The sequence below is a fragment of the Scyliorhinus torazame genome, chromosome 3 (assembly GCF_047496885.1).
Source record: "Scyliorhinus torazame isolate Kashiwa2021f chromosome 3, sScyTor2.1, whole genome shotgun sequence".
In the NCBI taxonomy this organism is placed as follows: domain Eukaryota; kingdom Metazoa; phylum Chordata; class Chondrichthyes; order Carcharhiniformes; family Scyliorhinidae; genus Scyliorhinus; species Scyliorhinus torazame.
This window is the reverse complement of record NC_092709.1, coordinates 362382-384896: the sequence shown is the minus strand read 5'-3', so window position 1 is coordinate 384896 and position 22515 is coordinate 362382. Positions and strand designations below refer to the sequence as shown.

General features: G+C 46.9%; 1 protein-coding gene across 1 annotated transcript; it reads left to right on the top strand.

The window, feature by feature from the left end:
• Positions 1-389: 389 nt before the first annotated feature.
• smim19 (small integral membrane protein 19) lies at positions 390-21809 on the top strand. The gene is made up of 3 exons (XM_072495171.1): positions 390-555; positions 1462-1586; positions 18553-21809. Exons 1-3 carry the CDS (start codon positions 431-433, stop codon positions 18609-18611), a joined length of 309 nt encoding a protein of 102 aa, XP_072351272.1. The 5' UTR covers positions 390-430; the 3' UTR covers positions 18612-21809.
• Positions 21810-22515: the final 706 nt, after the last annotated feature.

Sequence of the window (22515 nt, the reverse complement as noted above, 5' to 3'; positions counted from 1 at the left end):
CGGGATGGGGGCTCCGAGCTGGGGGCTCCGGGCTGGGGGCTCCGGGATGGGGGCTCCGGCTCCGAGCTGGGGGCTCCGGGCTCCGGGATGGGGGCTCCGGGCTGGGGGCTCCGGGCTCCGGGATGGGGGCTCCGGGCTGGGGGCTCCGGGCTGGGGCTCTGAGCTGGGGCTGGGGGCTCCGGGCTGATGACAAATGGCGCTGAAGCTGCGGTTCGGCCCCAGGCGCGGAGAGAGTGACAGCCCCGTGACCCTCCTGAACCCTGACCCTTAACCTGGATCCAAAAACCGCGCACACTTCCGGCACAAAGGAGGATCCGCAGCTTGGACCGGGGCCGGGGAGCGGAGAGAGCGGGGCCGGGGAGAGCGGGGCCGGGGAGCGGAGAGAGCGGGGCCGGGGAGCGGAGAGAGCGGGGCCGGGGGCCGGGGCGGGATGGCCGGAGCCGGGGCGGGCAGCGCGGGGATGGACTACACGGTGCACGAGGCCTGGAACGACGCCACCAACGTCTATCTGATCGCCATCCTGGTCAGCTTCGGACTGCTGGTGTACGCGCGCAAGTGAGTGACCCCGGAGCCACACCCTCTGACCCCACCCAGAGCCCCGCCCCCAGACCATTAGCCCCGCCCCCGGAGCCCCGCCCTGACCCAGAGCCCCACCCTCTGACCCCACCTAGAGCCCCGCCCCTTGACCGTCGCCCTGCCCCCGACCCAAAGCCCTGCACCACCCACTGGGACCCTCCCGCCCCGTTGGGGGACCCCCCTCCCTCTGGGACTGACCCATCCCGCTGAGACCCCCATCCCGCTGAGACCCCCATCCCTCTGGGACTCCCCCATCCCGCTGGGACTCCCCATCCTGCTGGGAGCCCCCGTCCCGCTGGGAGCCCCCGATCGCTGGGGACCCCCATCCCGCTGGGACTCCCCATCCTGCTGGGAGCCCCCGTCCCACTGGAGACCCCCCTCCCTCTGGGACTCCCCCATCCCGCTGAGACCCCCATCCCGCTGGGACTCCCCCATCCCGCTGAGACCCCCATCCCGCTGGGACTCCCCCATCCCGCTGAGACCCCCATCCCGCTGGGACTCCCCATCCTGCTGGGAGCCCCCGTCCCGCTGGAGACCCCCCTCCATCTGGGACTCCCCCATCCCGCTGGGACCCCCCTCCCGCACCGCTGGGAGCCCCCCTCCCGCTGGGACTGCCCCATCCTGCTGGGAGCCCCCGTCCCGCTGGGAGCCCCCGATCGCTGGGGACCACTCCCATCCTAGATCATTGTCTTTTCTTCCTCCTTCTCCCTCCCTCTGTCCCTCTCTCTGAGGATGCACCAGCCCCTCTGCTGCAGAGTGACCCTCGAGATAATTCAGTGGAATGGGTTCAGAGGGGCCGATAGCTTCTCTTATAATTACCTTGGCCTCTTATTTCAATTTGATCTTTACTGACTTCATAAAGTTAATCTAAAGTTTTAATTTTAGAAATAAAAGGAAGATCATGCGGATATTTACTGTTCCTCCGGCTGCTGATCCAGCACCTGAGCCCAACTTCTATGACAATTTACAAAACGTTCGCTTACGCCAACAATTAGAAATGTACTACATTGGTAAGTATGTTCCGCACTGATTTGCTAAAAATGTTTTAATTTTCAAATGTCAATTCTCAGTATCTGTATGGTACAATGAGAAGGGGTTAATTAACAATCTAGTGTGGGGTCCTTTAGGGAAGAGTGACCATAACATGATAGAATTCTTCATTAGGATGGAAAGTGAAGTCATCCAATTCAAAACCAGGATCCTAAATGACACCATGAAGAAATGAGACATAAGTTGGTTGAGAAACATTATTCATTTATGGGATGTGAGCGTCGCTGGTTAGACCAGCATTTATTGCCCATCCCTAGTTGCCCTTGAGATGGTGATGGTGAGTTGCCTTCTTGAACCGCTGCAGTCCTTGAGGTGCAGCTACACCCACTGTGCTGTTAGGGAGGGAATTAAAAAGCATGATGGTGGATAGATATTTAAGAAATGAATGTATGGATTGCAACAGTTATACATTCCTTTCTGGCACAAAAACATAACAGGAAAAACCGCTCAATCATGGCTAACAAAATTAATTAAGGATAGTATTAGATCGAAAGAGGAGGCATATAAAGTTGCTAGAAAAAGTAGCAAGCCTGAGGATTGACAGCAGTTTAAAATTCAGCAAAGGGGAGGACCAAGATATTGATTAAGAGGGGCGGCTCGGCAGTGCAGTGGTTAGCACTGCTGCCTCACGGCGCTGAGGTCTCGGGTTCGATCCCGGCCCTGGGTCACTGTCTGTATGGCATTTGCACATTCTCCCCGTGTTTGCGTGGGTCTCACCCCCACTACCCAAAAAATGTGCAGGGTAGGTTGGCCACGCTAAATTGCCCCTTAATTGAAAAAAATAATAATTGGATACTCTAAATTTATTTTAAAAAAGAGGGGAAATAGAGTCTGGCTGTAAACTTGCAAGAAATGTAAAAGCAGACTGCAAAAGCTTCAACAAGTATGTAGAAAGAAAAAGATTAGTGAAGACTAATGTAATGTCCTTAGTCTGAAACAGGAGAGTTTCTAATAGAGAACAAAGAAATGGCAGAGCAATTAAGCAATTACTTTAGTTCTGTCTTCATGGAAGAAGACACAAATAACTTCCCAGAAATGCTGAGGAAATGCAAGTGTCTAGTGAGAAGGAGGAGGAATCGTTGGGAATTTGAAAAGTTATTTTGAGAGATGGGTCTGACAACCAATACATACCCAGGGTCTGATAATCTACATCCCAGGGTACTAAATCAGGTGACCATGGAAATGTATGCGTTGGGTCTCATCTTCCATAATTCTGTAGGTTCTGGGACAGTCCTGGCAAATTTGAGGATAGCAAATGTAACCCCACCATTTAAAAATGGAGAGAGAGAGAAAACAGGGAATTACAGACCGATTAACTTAACATCAGTAGTAGAACCACAGAATTCCTACAGGGAAAATGCTGGAGCCTATTACAAAGGATGTGATAACAGGAAAACAAGAAAGTATCAGCTTGATTAGACATGGAGTTATGAAAGGGAAATCATGTTTGACAAACATATTGGGGTTTTTTGATGACGTTGATACGGGTGAACCAGTGGATGTGGTGTATTTGGATTTTCAGAAAGCTTTTGATAAAGACCCATAAGAGGTTAGTGCATAAAATTAAAATGCATGGGATTGGGGATAGTATATTGGCATGGATTGAGAATTGATGAGCAGACAGGAAACAGAGTAGGAATAAATGGGTTTGTTTGGAGTGGTGACTAGTGGGTTCCCCCAGGGATCAGTGCTTGGGCCCCAGCTCTTCACAATAGATATCAATGATTTGAATGACGGAACCAAACATAATGGACGGGATTCTCCAATAATGGGGCTATGTCCCCACGCCAGCATCAAATCGCGGGCGTTTCACTCTGGACTTTCCTTAAGAAAGTCCAGAGTGATTCTCCAATTTGCAGGGGGCTTGCAGGGCCCCGGAGTGCTTCCTGTGCTTCCAGCAGCTATGGCTGCGGATACGGGGCCCTGCACTTCCGGCCGCCCGTGCGACATGGCGGACCATGATGGACGAAGTAGGCTCTCCCCCCCCCCCCCCCCCCCCCACCCCCCGAGATCACGCGCACCTGCGGAACGGTGCCGTCCGATCACTTGCCTGGCTGTCCGTGAGGCCAACCTCCGGTGAAGGATACCCCCGCCCACCGTCAGGGCGGCTGTGGACTGAGTCTGCAGCTGCTACCGGCCGTTCGCGACAGGCAAAACGTGGTTAGAACCACGCCATCGGGAACTCGGCCAGTTGTCCTCGGAGAATTGCCGCGAGGGCCTCTGTCAATGGTACCCTACCCGTGCCACGTAGACCGCGCGTGCACGATTCGTGCCGATTCACCAGGGACCAAAGAATCGTGGGAGCGGCGTCGCACTGAATTTCGGCGTCGACGCCCATTTTCCGCCCCCGTGCTGATCGCGATTTCGCCGCGGATGCTCGGAGAATCACGCCTCATGTTTCTACCTTTGCTGAAGACTCAAAACTTGATGGGATGTGAGTGGTGAGAAGGATGTTGAGGGAAGGTGAGGGCGTATTGGTAGTGTGACTGGACCAGTAATCCATGGACCCCACGTAATGCTCTGGAGATGGAGTTCGAATCGCAGCCGGTAGATGGTGAAATTTGAATTCAATAGAAATCTGGAATTAAAAGTCTAATGATAATCATGAAACCTGTTATAACCTGCCTGGATCCTCTTGGCTGTGGACAATTGACTATCCCATGACTCTTGGTGAGTATGAGCTCCCCCAGTGAGGGTGGGGGTGGGGCAATCACCAGTATTTGCAGCTGTATAGCAGTGTGGTACCAGCCAGAGGAGGAAGCAGTAGTGAACTACTGCTGTTGTGTATATATCGTTGTAAATAAAGTTACTTTCTGTTTGACTCTACAAACACGTGCTGGATTCTTCGTGGCCCTCAAAACTGGCGACAAGGGTTAAAGTTGGGTCGCTGTCTACGCTGCTGAAGCCACCTCCTTGGACTTTTTGTTGGATACAGTTCGGAGTTTTTTTTCTGTTGCACCATGCCACTTTGTGGACATTTGAATGTCTGATGCTGCGCTGGAAAGTTGGAACCAGTACGCACAACAGATGCGTTACTACTTTTGAGCGAGTAACATCACCAAAAACGAACGGTAGGTGGTCATTTTGCTAACCGTCTGTGGCGCACATAAGTTTGGGGTGATAAGAAGCCTTACATACCCAGCCGCACCTGATAGTAAAATGTTTGATGAACTTGCAACTTTGGTGGGGTAGCATTTCAACCCAGCCCCGTCCACGATAGTCCAGCTTTATCGGTTTAACACCCCAGAGAGGACCCCTGGGGAATCCTTGCTGAGTTCTTATCCAAGCTGGGCAGGATTGCGGAGTTCTGTGATTTGTCAGAGAGATTACGAGACCGTTTGGTTTGCGGCATCAACAATGCGGCCACCCAGAGGAACCTGTTAGCCGAGCCGACATTGACTTTTCAACAGGCCATCCAGATAACGTTGTCCCGAGAGAGCTCAAAACGGGGACTGCAGGAGCTATAGGGAATGTGCCCCCTTTCGGCCAAAAGGTCTGCCCGTACCCCTGCCATATGTTAGGTGGGCCATCGTAAGGACCCATGCTGGTGGTCATCAGAAATTCCTCCCCGAAGTGAACCTTTTCCAGAACCAATAGATGAGGAAACATGTCAGTGTCGGACTTGTGGGCACTGACCCCGGTGCGGACACCGTTCCTGAGGGTGCCAGAGGGGCCAGTCGCTCCAGCAGGAGTTGGGGCCAACTCAGGGGCCCTACTTTCCATTTGGATGAACCCGAGAGTGCTGCTCCCGACTGCCTGCAGCTGCATTGTGTGGCAGCTCCCCGTGTGGCCCCCATTAAGGTGACGGTATGGGTCAATGGTCACCCGCTTGAAATGGAGTTGGACACTGGCACAGCAGTCTCTGTGGTTGGGCAGAAAACGTTTGACCGCATCAATGTACAGACCCTTGCATTGACCGATACACAGGCCAGGTTGGTTGCCTATACGGGAGAACCATTGGACATTGCTGGGACTATGATGACCCCTGTCGCTTACAGACACCAGGAGTGGCGTTTCCCGCTCATCGTGGTGCGCGGCCATGGGCCCAGCCTGTTGGGTCGGGACTGGTTGCCCATTTGCGGCTGCAGTGGCAGCACGTCCTCCAAACAGGTTCTGGAGGTTTGACGGAGGTACTGGGACGGTACCCAGGTGTATTCCAGCCCTGTTTCGGGAAGATAAAAGGGGCCATAGCCCTTCTTCAGGGTGACCCGGAATCCACGTCACACTATTTCAGGATGTGCCAGGTCCGCCTTGCTCGAGAAGGTAGAAGTAAAGCTCACTTGTCTGGAGTCCCTGGGTATCAGCCCGCCCATTTCGCTGACTGGACAGTTCCGGTTGTACTGATGACGAAACCAGATAATACGGTTCGCTTGTGCAGCGACTATAAACTAACAGTGAACACAGCTTCCCGGCTCGACCGATATCCCATGTCCGCATAGAAGATCTCTACGCGAAGCTTGCAGGCGGACTCTCATTCACAAAATTGGACATGAGTCACGCCTACCTGCAGCTGGTGTTGGACCCTGCCTCCCAGCCACATGTTACTATCAGTACGCACAGGGGTCTCTATGAGTATACACGGTTGCCCTTTGGAGTGTTCTCTGCCTGTGCTATGTTTCAACGCATCGTGGAGAGCATCTTGCGAGGGTTGCCACGTGTCGCTGTTTACTGAAATGATGTTTTGATTACGGGAGTTTCGGAGCGAGAACATTTAGATAATTTGGAGGTCGCTTTTCAGAGGTTGGACTCCATTTACATCACACAAAGTTTGTCTTTCAGGCAAAGGAAGTTATCACGTGTGTTATGGGCCAGGGTTCAGAGAACCCCAAAGTGTATCATGGAGTTCACCTGACCCACAACTTTTACTAGATTGTGGTACGGGAAGCACACGGCCCGCTCTACAGGTGTGGTACAGCAGAAATGGAAAAGTATTTTTTAAAGCAAAACAATGTTTATTCTATGAACTCATGTTAACCTTTTTTAAAACAAACAGTGAACATCTTAGCAACCATTCATTCAAATACAACCCCCAAAGAGTACAACACTAAGTAATCCTTTAAGCTTTCTTTTAACATCCATAAGACTTAAAACACCTTTTACCAGAAGCACATCAGGTTAAAGTCATTACTGTTATTATTTTTAAATCACCAGGATCGATTTACAGTCTTTAGATTACAGAGAGAGATTTATACACCTTCTGGCTGTGACTGCAGCTATCCAGCTCTGAAAACGAAACTAAAACACACCCTGCAGCAAACAGCCTAAAACAAAAGTAAAAAGCTGACAGACAGCCCAGCTCCACCCACTCTCTGACATCACTGCAGTAGTAAACACCCATTTCTTAAAGGTACTTTCACTACAGATATTTATATACATACCCATTTATAAACACCCATTTCTTAAAGGTACTCTCACATGACAGGTGGACTGCGAAGGTTTGCACCCCATCACAGAGAAGGTGCACGCAATGCATCGGGCCCCTTCCCTGACTGACATTTCAGATCTTTGTTCTTTTCTCAGCCTCGTAAATTACTGGGGAAAGTTTCTCCCCAATCTGATAATCGCGCTGGCCCCGTTGCACCTTCTGTTGAAGAATCACATTTGGTTTGGAGTCAGCCACAAGAAACCGCTTTTCAGCCGGTAAAGCAACAGCTGTCATCGTCCGAGTTACTAACCCACTATGATCCTGCAAAGCCTTTGCTCATCACGTGCGTTGCCTCCCCATATGGGATTGGGACCGTCCTGTCCCACAAGATGGAGAACGGAGCCGAGCAGCCGATAGCTTTCGCCTCCCGCACATTGACTACAGTGGAAAAGAAGTACGCGCAGATTGAAAAGGAGGGCCTGGCACTGGTCTTTTTATGAAACGCTTCCACCAATATGTTTATGGCCGCCACTTTACTATCGTGGCCGATCGTAGGCCTTTGCTTGGACTTTTCAGAGAGGATAAGCCAATTCCACCCATTGCTTCTGCGCGGATCCAGTGCTGGGCTTTGCTGCTCGCTGCTTACAGGTATTCTTTAATGCATAAACCAGGGACCCAGATTGTGAATGCCGATGCACTGAGCCGGTTGTTTTTGTTGACGGCACGGTGACACTGCTTAGCACAGTGGTTAGCACGGCTGCCTCACAACTCCAGGGTCCCGGGTTCAATTCCAGCCTCGGGTCACTGTCTGTGTAGAGTTTGGACTTTCTCCCTGTGACTGTGTGGGTTTCCTCCGGGTGTCCGGTTTCCTCCCACAATCCAAAGATGTGCAGGTTAGGTGGATTGGCCATGCTAAATTGCCATTAGTGTCCAAAAAGGTTAGGTTAGGTTAGGAGGATAGGGTGGAGGCATGAGTTTAAGTAGAGTGCTCTTTCTAAGGGCACTCTACAGGTCAGCTGTTTAGTTCGGGAGTGAGAGCTGGGACCTGAGAATCAGCGCGGGAATTTGAAAATTTGAAATTTGAAAAAGCGCGGGAGCTGCGAGGCAGAGGGGACCGTTTAAAAGGTCGCTGCCTGTGGTGAGGTAAGTACTGATTAACTTACTTACCTTGCAGGTCAGCTGTTTAGTTCGGGAGTGAGAGCTGGGACCTTAGAATCAGCGCGGGAATTTGAAAAAGCGCGGGAGCTGCGAGGCAGAGGGGACCGTTTAAAAGGTCGCTGCCTGGGGTGAGGTAAGTACTGATTAACTTACTTACCTTGCAGGTCAGCTGTTTAGTTCGGGAGTGAGAGCTGGGACCTTAGAATCAGCGCGGGAATTTGAAAAAGCGCGGGAGCTGCGAGGCAGAGGGGACTGTTTAAAAGGTCGCTGCCTGGGGTGAGGTAAGTACTGATTAACTTACTTACCTTGCAGGTCAGCTGTTTAGTTCGGGAGTGAGAGCTGGGACCTTAGAATCAGCGCGGGAATTTGAAAAAGCGCGGGAGCTGCGAGGCAGAGGGGACCGTTTAAAAGGTCGCTGCCTGGGGTGAGGTAAGTACTGATTAACTTACTTACCTTGCAGGTCAGCTGTTTAGTTCGGGAGTGAGAGCTGGGACCTTAGAATCAGCGCGGGAATTTGAAAAAGCGCGGGAGCTGCGAGGCAGAGGGGACTGTTTAAAAGGTCGCTGCCTGGGGTGAGGTAAGTACTGATTAACTTACTTACCTTGCAGGCCAAGTCGATTTCAGCAGGAGCGGAGCAGGCTAGTCCATTTCAGCGGGGGCAGTGCGGAAGTGATTTCTGGGAGGTAAGTCTCTCCTTTAAATTTTTTAAAAACATTTTTAGTGTTTAAGGTGGGAACAGGAAGTCGACCCGCGGACTTCTGGGAAGACCCTCACCAATAAATTCTGGTAGAGAAGAAACCCGAGACACTACACGTGTAGTGTCTCCCACCCGCCCTCCTCCGCTAACCTAATAATAAAACCCATTGGTGTGAGGTAAGTACCATATTTTATTATTGTTATTAATATTTTTTTTAATATAAAAAATTTAATTTAGTTGTTAGCCAGATCTTGGTAGAAAGTTAGAGGGATGGCAGGGAAGGGAGTGCAATGTTCCTCCTGCAGGATGTTTGAGGTGAGGGATGCCGTTAGTGTCCCTGCTGATTTTACCTGCAGGAAGTGCTGCCATCTCCAGCTCCTCCAAGACCGAGTTAGGGAACTGGAGCTGGAGTTGGAAGAACTTCGGATCATTCGGGAGGCAGAGGGGGTCATAGATAGCAGCTTCAGGGAATTAGTTACACCAAAGATTGGAGATAGATGGGTAACTGTAAGAGGGACTGGGATAAAACAGTCAGTGCACGGATCCCCTGCGGTCGTTCCCCTGAGAAACAAGTATACCGCTTTGGATACTTGTGGGGGGGGGGACTTACCAGGGGTAGGCCATGGGGTACGGGCCTCTGGCACGGAGTCTGTCCCTGTTGCTCAGAAGGGAAGGGGGGAGAGGAGCAGAGCATTAGTAATTGGGGACTCGATAGTCAGGGGCACAGATAGGAGATTTTGTGGGAGCGTGAGAGACTCACGTTTGGTATGTTGCCTCCCAGGTGCAAGGGTACGTGATGTCCCGGATCGTGTTTTCCGGGTCCTTAAGGGGGAGGGGGAGCAGCCCCAAGTCGTGGTCCACATTGGCACTTACGACATAGGTAGGAAAGGGGATAAGGATGTCAGGCAGGCTTTCAGGGAGCTAGGATGGAAGCTCAGAACTAGAACAAACAGAGTTGTTATCTCTGGGTTGTTGCCCGTGCCACGTGATAGTGAGATGAGGAATAGGGAGAGAGAGCAATTAAACACGTGGCTACAGGGATGGTGCAGGCTGGAGGGATTCAGATTTCTGGATAACTGGGGCTCTTTCTGGGGAAGGTGGGACCTCTACAGACAGGATGGTCTACATCTGAACCTGCGGGGCACAAATATCCTGGGGGGGGAGATTTGTTAGTGCTCTTTGGGGGGGTTTAAACTAATGCAGCAGGGGCATGGGAACCTGGATTGTAGTTTTAGGGTAAGGGAGAATGAGAGTATAGAGGTCAGGAGCTCAGATTTGACGTCGCAGGAGGGGGCCAGTGTTCAGGTAGGTGGTTTGAAGTGTGTCTACTTCAATGCCAGGAGTATACGAAATAAGGTAGGGGAACTGGCAGCATGGGTTGGTACCTGGGACTTTGATGTTGTGGCCACTTCGGAGACATGGATAGAGCAGGGACAGGAATGGATGTTGCAGGTTCCGGGGTTTAGGTGTTTTAGTAAGCTAAGAGGGGGAGGTGTGGCGCTGCTAGTCAAGAGCAGTATTACGGTGGCGGAGAGGATGCTAGATGGGGACTCATCTTCCGAGGTAGTATGGGCTGAGGTTAGAAACATGAAAGGAGAGGTCACACTGTTGGGAGTCTTCTATAGGCCTCCAAATAGTTCTAGGGATGTAGAGGAAAGGATGGCGAGGATGATCCTGGATAAGAGCGAAAGTAACAGGGTAGTTATTATGGGAGACTTTAACTTTCCAAATATTGACTGGAAAAGATATAGTTCGAGTACATTAGATGGGTCGTTTTTTGTACAGTGTGTGCAGGAGGGTTTCCTGACACAGTTTGTTGACAGGCCAACAAGAGGCGAGGCCACATTGGATTTGGTTTTGGGTAATGAACCAGGCCAGGTGTTGGATTTGGAGGTAGGTGAGCACTTTGGGGACAATGACCACAATTCGGTGACGTTTACGTTAAGGATAGAAAGGGATAAGTATACACCGCAGGGCAAGAGTTATAGCTGGGGGAAGGGAAATTACGATGCCATTAGACGTGACTTGGGGGGGATAAGGTGGAGAAGTAGGCTGCAAGTGTTGGACACACTGGATAAGTGGAGCTTGTTCAAGGATCAGCTACTGCGTGTTCTTGATAAGTATGTACCGGTCAGGCAGGGAGGAAGGTGCCGAGCGAGGGAACCGTGGTTTACCAAAGAAGTGGAATCTCTTGTTAAGAGGAAGAAGGAGGCCTATGTGAAGATGAGGTGTGAAGTTTCAGTTGGGGCGATGGATAGTTACAAGGTAGCGAGGAAGGATCTAAAGAGAGAGCTAAGACGAGCAAGGAGGGGACATGAGAAGTATTTGGCAGGAAGGATCAAGGAAAACCCAAAAGCTTTCTATAGGTATGTCAGGAATAAGCGAATGACTAGGGAAAGAGTAGGACCAGTCAAGGACAGGGATGGGAAGTTGTGTGTAGATTCTGAAGAGATAGGCGAGATACGAAATGAATATTTTTCGTCAGTATTCACTCAGGAAAAAGATAATGTTGTGGAGGAGAATGCTGAGCTCCAGGTAAATAGATTAGATGGCATTGAGGTACGTAGGGAAGAGGTGTTGGCAATTCTGGACAGGCTGAAAATAGATAAGTCCCCGGGACCTGATGGGATTTATCCTAGGATTCTCTGGGAGGCCAGGGAAGAGATTGGTGGACCATTGGCTTTGATTTTTATGTCATCATTGGCTACAGGAATAGTGCCAGAGGACTGGAGGATAGCAAATGTGGTCCCTTTGTTCAAAAAGGGGAGCAGAGACAACCCCGGCAACTATAGACCGGTGAGCCTCACGTCTGTAGTGGGTAAAGTCTTGGAGGGGATTATAAGAGACAAGATTTATAATCATCTAGATAGAAATAATATGATCAGGGATAGTCAGCATGGCTTTGTGAAGGGTAGGTCATGCCTCACAAACCTTATCGAGTTCTTTGAGAAGGTGACTGAACAGGTAGATGAGGGTAGAGCAGTTGATGTGGTGTATATGGATTTCAGCAAAGCGTTTGATAAGGTTCCCCACGGTAGGCTATTGCAGAAAATACGGAGGCTGGGGATTGAGGGTGATTTAGAGATGTGGATCAGAAATTGGCTAGCTGAAAGAAGACAGAGGATGGTGGTTGATGGGAAATGTTCAGAATGGAGTTCAGTCACAAGTGGAGTACCACAAGGATCTGTTCTGGGGCCGTTGCTGTTTGTCATTTTTATCAATGACCTAGAGGAAGGCGCAGAAGGGTGGGTGAGTAAATTTGCAGACGATACTAAAGTCGGTGGTGTTGTCGATAGTGTGGAAGGAAGTAGCAGGTTACAGAGGGATATAGATAAGCTACAGAGCTGGGCTGAGAGGTGGCAAATGGAGTTTAATGTAGAGAAGTGTGAGGTGATTCACTTTGGAAGGAATAACAGGAATGTGGAATATTTGGCTAATGGAAAAGTTCTTGAAAGTGTGGATGAGCAGAGGGATCTAGGTGTCCATGTACATAGATCCCTGAAAGTTGCCACCCAGGTTGATAGGGTGGTGAAGAAGGCCTATGGAGTGTTGGCCTTTATTGGTAGAGGGATTGAGTTCCGGAGTCAGGAGGTCATGTTGCAGCTGTACAGAACTCTGGTACGGCCGCATTTGGAGTATTGCGTACAGTTCTGGTCACCGCATTATAGGAAGGACGTGGTGGCTTTGGAGCGGGTGCAGAGGAGATTTACCAGGATGTTGCCTGGTATGGAGGGAAAATCTTATGAGGAAAGGCTGATGGACTTGAGGTTGTTTTCGTTGTAGAGAAGAAGGTTAAGAGGAGACTTAATAGAGGCATACAAAATGATCAGGGAGTTGGATAGGGTGGACAGTGAGAGCCTTCTCCCGCGGATGGAAATGGCTGGCACGAGGGGACATAGCTTTAAACTGAGGGGTAATAGCTATAGGACAGAGGTCAGAGGTAGGTTCTTTACGCAAAGAGTAGTGAGGCCGTGGAATGCCCTACCTGCTACAGTAGTGAACTCGCCAACATTGAGGGCATTTAAAAGTTTATTGGATAAGCATATGGATGATAATGGCATAGTGTAGGTTAGATGGCTTTTGTTTCGGTGCAACATCGTGGGCCGAAGGGCCTGTACTGCGCTGTATTGTTCTATGTTCTATGGTGTAGATTCGATCGGCTGAATGGCCTCCTTCTGCATTGTAAATTCAATGACCGGCCCTCTGTCGACCCCACAACAGGTGAGGTGGTCGCGACCCTTAATTTTATGGACTCCTTGCCTGTCACGGAATCACGGATCTGTGAGTTGACCCAGACAGACCCGGTCCTATCCAAGGTTTGGCACATAAACCTGTATGGTGGGCAGCATAGACAGCTCCCAGGCGAGTTGCAGGCATTTTCCTCCAAGCTGTCAGAATTCAGCGTTGAAGATGGTATCTTCTTGTGGGGGACGCGTGTGGTCGTCCCGGAAAAAAAGGCAGGAGCTGATACTAAAGGACCTCCACAATGGTCATCCGGGCATGAACAAAATTAAAATGTTGGCGTGAAGTTATGTCAGGTGGCCAGGCCTTGACACCGACATTGAGAAGGTGGCCCAAAACTGCTCCATTTGCCAGGAGCATCAGAAACTTCCGCCGGCCATGCCCCTGCAGCACTGGGAATGGCCAGGGCAGCCTTGGGCACGCTTGCGTGCAGACTTCGCCGGCCCTTTTCAAGGATCCATGTTCCTCTTATTGATTGATGCCCAATTGAAGTGGCTCGAGGTACAAAGGATGGTGGGAACAACGTCCCTGGCATACAATCGAGAAGATGCGTTTATCTTTCAGCACGCATGGCCTCCCTGAGGTGCTGCTCAGTGACAATGACACTCCTTTCACAAGTGAGGAGTTCGCAGGGCTCATGAAGATGAATGGTATATGACATATATTCGCACCGCTCCGTACCACCCGGCTTCCAATGGGTTGGCGGAGCGCGCAGTGCAGACGTCATCTGACGGCACAGCTGCCAGTGTGGGACTGAGATAGATTTTAGATTGATGAGGGAGCCAGTGTTATGGGGGGGGGGTGGGGGGTGCAGAATGGAATTGAGGTCACAGTCCATCAGCCACAATCTTAGCGAATGATGGAGTGGACTCGAGGGGCTGAATGCTCTTCACCTGCTTCTAATTCTTGTATTCTTTGAGATATCTGAACTACTCTATTCTCGCCTCTTGAAGCATCAATGATTTGATTGCCCAGGCTTAACATCTCTGCCTTCAGCTCCCTGTGCTCTAAAGTCTGGAATTCCCCCTAAATCTCTCTACCTCTTTAAGATGTTCCTATATTTTTACCAAGCTTCTTGTCTTTTGCCTTTATGTGGTTCAGTGTCAAATTTGTTTCATAATTTCTCTGTGAAGAGTTTGGGACATTAAATTGGGTTAAAGGTGCGATTCTAAATGTTTTTGTTATTAGCCCGAGTAGGTTAAGAATGGCAGGTTTCCTTCCCAAAAACACATTAGTGAATCAGTTGTGTGGTTTTTGCGATTTTATTGTTACCAATTTTTCCAAATTTATTTTTTAAATTAATTAAACTTTTCAAATTGCTATTGGGTTCTCAATTCGTGCACTTTAAATTTTTAGTCCAGTATCATAACTACCGGCCTGCTAAATCCTAGCCCTCCCCTGGTATTCCCAATCCGCTCTTACTGAAGCCAATTGAAGTGATTCCTATTACTGCCCTGGCGAAGTTCAGCTCACACAACCGGGATGAAGGATGTATCCTGGTCCTTTGTTTTCTCTTATGGCTGAGCCCAGTTATTGGTGATGGTGATTTTGTACAGCTGTTTTCTGTGTGTATTACTGTTCAAGGAGTCCTTGTACAAAACAAACAACTAAGTGGTCACTCAAAAGGTTGTGGAACTTGATACACTGTGATCCTCCTGCCTGATCTTGGGTATGATAGAGCAGGCTTGATGAGCCATGTGGTCTTCTACTCTCATTTTCTATTTCTTTTGGTGTTATGGTCTACAATGTCTATTTAATGTTTTAGGATTCACATTGAAGTTCAGTTTTTCTCACATGCGTACAATCTCCTACTATCAATTCTCATTCTGATTGCTTGGTTGTAATTATGTGAATTTCTTATTTTAGATTCTAATAAGATTCTGGTGGGAACGATTTAAAAATGTTTTTTGTTACAAGCATTTTGGATTTCAATATTAAATGTAAGGTTAGATCACACTGGCATGTAACATCAAATAGTTCAATTTCTAATAAAAATATTTAGATTTTTCCACCAATCCTGGTTTCCAAATATATATAATTTTGGTTGGCCATTATTTTGTCCTGGAAATATGTCCCGATTCTTTGTAACGGTATTCAGGATTTTGAAGCTTGCATCCTTAAAAATATACATATTAAATCATAGATATTAGCCCCAAGTCTTTGTCTTGTTGGAACAAAGAACAATACAGCACAGGAACAGGCCCTTCGGCCCTCCAAGCCTGTATTGGTCATGATACCACCCTTGGCCAAAACCCTCAGCACTTCCTAGTGCCGTATCCCTCAATACCCATCCTATCCATGTATTTGTCAAGATACCTTTTGAACGCCATTAATGTATCTGCTTCCACAACCTGCCCTGGCAATGCGTGCCGCAGGGATCAATGCGGAACACTGGTGGTGTTCCGCAGGGGTCAGTGCTGGGAACTTTGCTGTTCGTAGTATATATAAATGATTTGGAGGAAAATGTAACTGGTCTGATTAGTAAGTTTGCGGACGACACAAAGGTTGGTGGAATTGCGGATTGCGATGAGGACTGTCAGAGGATACAGCAGGATTTAGACCATTTGGAGACTTGGGTGGAGAGATGGCAGATGGAGTTTAATCCAGACAAATGTGAGGTAATGCATTTTGGAAGGTCTAATGCAGGTAGGGAATATACAGTGAATGGTAGAACCCTCAAGAGTATTGACAGTCAGAGAGATCTTGGTGTACAGGTCCACAGGTCACTGAAAGGGGCAACACAGGTGGTGAAGGTAGTCAAGAAGGCATTTGGCATGCTTGCCTTCATTGGCCAGGGCATTGAGTATAAAAATTGGCAAGTCATGTTGCAGCTGTAGAGATTCTGGTCACCACACTACCAGAAGGATGTGGAGGCTTAAGAGAGGGTGCAGAAGAGATTCACCAGGATGTTGCCTGGTATGGAAGGCATTAGCTATGAGGAGCGGTTGAATAAACTCGGTTTGTTCTCACTGGAACGAAGGAAGTTGAGGGGCGACCTGATAGAGGTCTACTAAATTATGAGGGGCATAGACAGAGTGGATAGTCAGAGACTTTTTCCCAGGGTAGAGGGGTCAATTACTCGGGGGCATAGGTTTAAGGAGTGAGGGGCAGGGTTTAGAGGAGATTTATGAAGCAAGTTTTTTTTACACAGAGGGTAGTGGGTGCCTGGAACTCGGTGCTGGAGGAGGTGGTGGAAGCAGGGACGATAGTGACGTTTAAGGGGCATCTTGACAAATACATGAGTAGGATGGGAATAGAGGGATACGGACCCCGGAAGTGTAGAAGATTTTAGTTTAGACGGGCAGCATGGTCGGCGTAGGCTTGGAGGGCCGAAGGGCCTGTTCCTGTGCTGTATCTTTCTTTGTTCTTGTTCTTTGTTCCAGGCACTCACCACCCACTGTGTAAGAAAACCTGCCTCGCACATCTCCTCTAAACTTTGCCCCATGGAACTTAAACCTATGCCGCCTGGTGACTGACCCATCCACACTATCCATGCTCCTCATAATCTTGTAGACCTCTATCAGGTCACCCCTTGTGGAGATCTACAATGCGGATTTAGTGGCACTTGCAAACACTAGAACTCAGTAGAAATTTGACTTAAAACTTCTCAGGTGCAAATAAAGATCTGTTTTATTTGTTTCTATTGATTACAATTGAGAATCATTTAAAGTCTTATTCTCTAATAAGTCCAGCTAGCAAAGGAGTCAAGAGAAGCAATCTCATAGACAATTTAACTTTCAAGTAATACAGAAATGATTTTCTTGCTTACGGCAAACAGCTTTCAAAACTTCAAAAGTCAGAGTTGGAAAGTGAAAGTATGAAAGAGAGACAGCGAGTAAGTTAGATCAAAGTATAGATGATTCATGAAGTAAGACATGGCCATAGATCCATCACGGTTATACCAAATCATATCTGACTTTAGCCATCTAGCTATACCCCTATGTAATCCTAATTGATTTGGGTTAGAATCAAATAAGTTTGATTTGACGGTTAGCTGTCTGTCTGTAATGTGCAATATTAACTGAAATGTATTATATGAGCTATGGAATGCGATTCAGCTTCCTTATCGCATACAGCTTGAACCAGTTTCTTGCTGACTTGCTTGTTAGGACAATGGTCTCTATGCTGTTGCCATGGAGCTTGCTTTGGGTTACTTTATCTTGATAGCTGCATAGGAATGCTGTTTTAATCTATAATGCTGTGTTCTGTTGAAGCTATGTTTTGAAATGCTGAATGTGTGTTTTGAAATGACCTGAGGTTATGAGTGAGTTTTAAAATGGTATTTAATAGACTAGAGGCTTAATGCTAAATAGCTATCTTTTACCTATCACTTTTACCTATAGAAAATAGTTGGCTTCTACAACCCTCAACCTCCGTCGTTCTAATGAAAACTGTCCGAGTCTATTCAGCCTCTCCACATAGCTAACATCCTCCAGACCAGGCAACATCCTGGTAAACCTCCTCTGCACCCTTTCCAAAGCCTCCACATCCTTCTGGTAGTGTGGTGACCAGGATTGTGCGCAATATTCCAAGTGCGGCCTTACCAAGGTTCTGTACAACTGTGGCATGACTTGCCAGTTTTTATACTCGATGCCCCGTCCAATGAAGGCAAGCATTCCGTCTGCTTTCTTGACTACCTTGTCCACTTAGTTAGGTTTTAACTGACGAGAATTATCTGTGGTCAACTGGTTATTCTTGGCATTTTCCACCATCTTGAAATCTCAGTGAATTTAAAACAGCAGTGACGATTGCAGAGAGCCTTCGGTCAATGAGCAGTAACTTGACCAATACTGCTCATGGTTGCTACAGTTGTATTTTAAGCTTGGAACCATAGAACCCAAGTATTTTTGTGGAGAAAAGGTCACGGTTGAAGATAAATCTATAAGAAACTGCAAGTACACATTAACAAGTTGCTTTTGCATCTGTACAAATTGTATAAAAGTAGCCAGTTAGGAAGTTTGAGGAGACAAACTGGCAGCAACCAGTTTAAGAAGGAGGTCAAAGAACTATTAACCCTTTAGTCCTCAGGGCAGATGAGTTTACTATTCTACATTGGGTTGTACTTTCATATCAATAGAATCTACAGAATCCCTGTAGTGCAGAAAGAGGCCATTCGTCCCATTGAGTCTGCACTGACCTGCTGAAAGAGCACCTTACCCTAGGCCCACTCCCCCACCCTATCCCCATAACCACACCTAACCTGCATATCTTTGGACTGTGGGAGGAAACCGGAGCACCCGGAGGAAACCCACGCAGACACAGGGAGAATGTGCAGACTCCGCATAGACAGTCACCCGAGGTCGGAATTGAACCGTGGACCCTGGAGCTGTGAAGTAGCAGTGCTAACCACTGTGCCACCATGCTGCCCGTGAATGTTAAATTTACATTTTATTTGGCAAACATTTTTTTTTTCAAGTGTAACACTTTGATTTAAAATATTTTAACTGATATTGTTTTGTTTCAGCACGAAAGTACAACCAACAACAAGGACAATCGGATAGTGTGCAGCTTACAGTGGATTGAGAACTGCTAGTTATGGCATAGTATCGCAAAGCCCCTGTTGATAACTAAACATCACTATACAGAAGTTGGAGCCAGTAAAAAGGAACATTGAAAATTTTGGAGATCCAAAATCAAAGCAGAAAATTATGGCATTTGGAACTTAATGCTCACTCCTTACAAAAGAAAATGCAGGAAAATTGAGATTGTTGCTCATCTTGTTAGAAATATTGCCCTGTTTTTCCAATCATGCATCAGAATTTCTGTCATCTGTTTAAAACCCGATGCATGTCAATAACATTAACTAAATAAGTTTATTTCTGTAAAATATGATGAGAAGGGAGGCAAGGTCTCGGGTGAATTCAGGCATTTGCATGACTGCTTCGCTGAGCTTGTGATATTAACAAGAGAGTTAGTAATTAAGTAATACGAGCAGATGTGGACCATACAGCTCCTAAGCTTACTTCACCATTCAATGTGATCATGGCTGAGCTTCAACTGCACTTTCCTTCCCATAACTCATAGTCCTTGATTCTCGGAGACATCAAAAACTATCAATCTCAGTCTTAAATATACTCAATGATGGAGCAGCCACACCCTCTGGGATGGATGTCACAGGTCCATAGGTGACATACCTGGGATAGAATTTGAGAATGCAGAACAATGTATTGACATTGGAATGAAAGGGCATGTTTGCTTTCAGTTAAGAGGAATCTCAAACAAGCTTTCTTCCAGCAAAACATCTATGTATGGAGTTTTGTTTTAAAGGTTTTATCTTAGTGGAACAACTTTGCTTTATTCATTATTGGTTTGAAGATTCTCATTGTTACTTGATGTTTGAAAGTTAGCTCCTTTTAAAATTATTGTATTTGTATTTTTTAATATAGCTATGTTAAGTCACAATGTTAAACTGAATATGGTTTTTCAAAATAATTGTAAATGTCTCTAATATTTCCCTCTCTGTTACTTTTGTTCCTCTGTCCTTTTCATTCCTGGCATAGCCACAGCCATTCAGCGGCAATTTGTGAAATGAAAATATGGGTAATGTTCTTGTGCTCAATAACCTTGGCACCATCTAAGTTCATCTCACTTATGCTCCAGATGTTTTTCAGCTGGGGTCACTGGATAGTGAGCAGGAGTGAGAATTCCTAAGTTATGGTTACTGCCCTGAAGTCCGCTGTAGCACCTCCCAAATGCAGCAAATGACTAATTCAAGTCACACCAGAGAATCTTGGTTTGTATAATTGAGTGCTGCATTATCTGGTGTATTTACAAAATGGGACATTGGGAAGCCTTTTATTTTAAAATGAAATTACTAAATGCACGATAGTGAAGTTATGTTTATGTGAGTAAACGTTTCTGAATGGTGACATAATTAATTTTAGATTTCACAGCTAACAGAAAGCAGCAATTTGCTTCATGTACTCATCCACATATTACATTTAAACCAGTGTTGATAAGACTGGATCAGAGTATTTGCTTTGCTTGTGAAATGCTGACAAATGTGATTACTAATAAATAATTTCCAAAGTTATTAAGTGAAATTGTTTTAAATAATATAGCTGTACTCTTTTGTTTTTAAATCTACGTCTTTTTTCCTTTCTGGCCTCCACACAAAGCTGTATGTGAAAGATTGAATCCAATTTGACCATTTCTGGTGCTCTACCTGTTGTAGAGAACCATATTTTGAGAGCCAAAGTATTCTATCATGTCCCATTAAAGAAAGAACTTGTATTACAAATCCTCAATGTCACAAAACACTCAAAAGCAGCAACTAGTTTGCATATAGGGAATGATCAATTAATTTACTTATAGTGTTGATTGTGTTCAGCGCTGAGTGAGCTTCCTGATATCAACATATTCTACGCTGTTGTATGTTAAGGACACACTCCATTCGATGTATTTTCAGAATAATTTGGCAAAGTTATACTTTTGTTAACAATTTTGTATACTCTTAAATACAGCATGGAGAAATCGGTGTAAATATTGTTGTTCTGTATTGGAGGTTGCTGCATTTACAGCTAATGAGGATATTGCCGTGGTCATCCTTTAATAAAGACTAATCTTTATGTAGACTGGGACAATCAAATTAGCAAGAATGGTCTGGAAGATGCGTTTGTCCCATTTTCTTGGAGCAATACATTGCAGAACCAACCACAGAGAAAATTATCTTAGAACTAGTATGGCGGTACGTGGCACAGTGGTTAGCACTGCAGCCTACGGCGCTGAAGACCCGGGTTCGAATCCCGGCCCTGGGTCACTGTCGGTGTGGAGTTTGCACATTCTCTCCGTGTCTGCGTGGGTCTCACCCTCCCCCACACCCCAAAGATGTGCAGGGTAGGTGGATTGGCCACGCTAAATTGCCCCTTAAATGGAAAAAAATTATTGGGTACTCTAAAATCTAAATGAAGCAGTGTTAATTACTAATGTCAAAGTGAAAGATCCTCTTGGAAATAGTGATCATAATACCATTCAATTACATGTTAAGTTTGAAAGTGACATACTCCAACTGCAAACAAGAATTGTAAATGTAAACAAAGCCAATTACTTAGGTATGAGTGGAGAACTGGCTCAGGTTAACTGGGTGAATAAACTGAAAGGGTGGCAAGGTAGCACAGTGGTTAGCATAGTTGCTTCACAGCTCCAGGGTCCCAGGTTCGATTCCCGATTTATTGGGTCACTGTCTGTGCGGAGTCTGCGCGTTCTTCCTGTGTCTGCGTGGGTTTCCTCCCACAATCCAAAGATGTGGAGGTTAGGTGGATTGACCATGATAAATTGCCCTCCGTGTCCAAAAAAGGTTGGGTGGGTGTAGAAGCGACTTTAGTTGACAGATTAGTTGTCGTAATTCATTTTAACCAGCTGCTTGCCTATATTTCATGGAAATAGGCACTTGGCAAAGAATGATGGATATTTAGCCTTATTTCAGTCAAGAGTTCTGTATGAAATAGTCAGAAGGTCATACAATGTAAACAAGCGTACAGCTGCACATTAGCATACAATTCTTAGGTAAGGAACTCAAGGCCTGTTATTAAAATCTAACTCCGGCCTGCTCGGTTTTCTGTCTCTTGCTAATCTAAAGAATGCTTTCTGTCCTAGATATTGCTTACTGTATCATATAAATTGCCTGCCTTTACCTTTGTAAAGCGGGGACAATTGGAATGACTGTGGTCTCTCCAACCCCTCTATGAACTTCGTGTTTAATTAAAGGACCTTTGGCGAAAACTCGAAGTGCTGACTTATAATTTCTTCAACAGTGGGGTTGCGGGGATAGGGTGGAGGTGTGGGCTTGGGTAGGGTGCTCTTTCCAAGGGCATGTGCAGACTCGATGGACCAAATGGCCTCCTACACTAAATTCTCTGATTCTGTAAATGATCAGCGGCAAAGATTTGAAGAAACAATTCTAAACCTTCAACAAAAATACATCCCATTGAAAATCTAAAACTTGCTAGAAATACCCATTTGTGGCTTATTCAGGAAGTTATGGATCGTATTAGATGAAAAGAAGAGGCTTACAATGTTGCAAAAAACAGCAGGAAATCTGAGGATTGGGAGTGTTTTAGAAACCATTAAAGGTTTACCAAATAGTTGATTTAAAAACAAAAAAAAATTGATTGCCTAAACTAACCCCCCCCCCCCCCCACCCCCACGTTATCGCAAACCTCAATATCTTTAATTTTGAAGAGGGATAGGGATCCGGAGTAGTGTGGGTCCTACCGCCCAATATCACTGCTGATGGTAGTTGTTGGCTAAGATCTTGGCCTCACGGATTGAGGACTGTGATGGGGGAAGACCAGACGGGATTTGTTAAGGGGAGGCATCTGTCAGCTTTGCGGGTGGTGGCGGGCGGGGACTGAGCGGGGACCTGTTTGTGGGGAGCAGCTTTTCGAGCTGGGAGGGATTGGTAGAGGAATACTGTTATAACCTGCCT

What these genes read in the sequence shown, in the direction of transcription:
- smim19 (XM_072495171.1), top strand. Translation starts at nt 431, where the DNA reads ATGGCCGGAGCCGGGGCGGGCAGCGCGGGGATGGACTACACGGTGCAC. An exon ending in CTGCTGGTGTACGCGCGCAA is followed by an intron (nt 556 to 1,461) that starts GTGAGTGACCCC and finishes TTTTAATTTTAG; the next exon opens with AAATAAAAGGAAGATCATGC. An exon ending in ATTAGAAATGTACTACATTG is followed by an intron (nt 1,587 to 18,552) that starts GTAAGTATGTTC and finishes GTTTTGTTTCAG; the next exon opens with CACGAAAGTACAACCAACAA.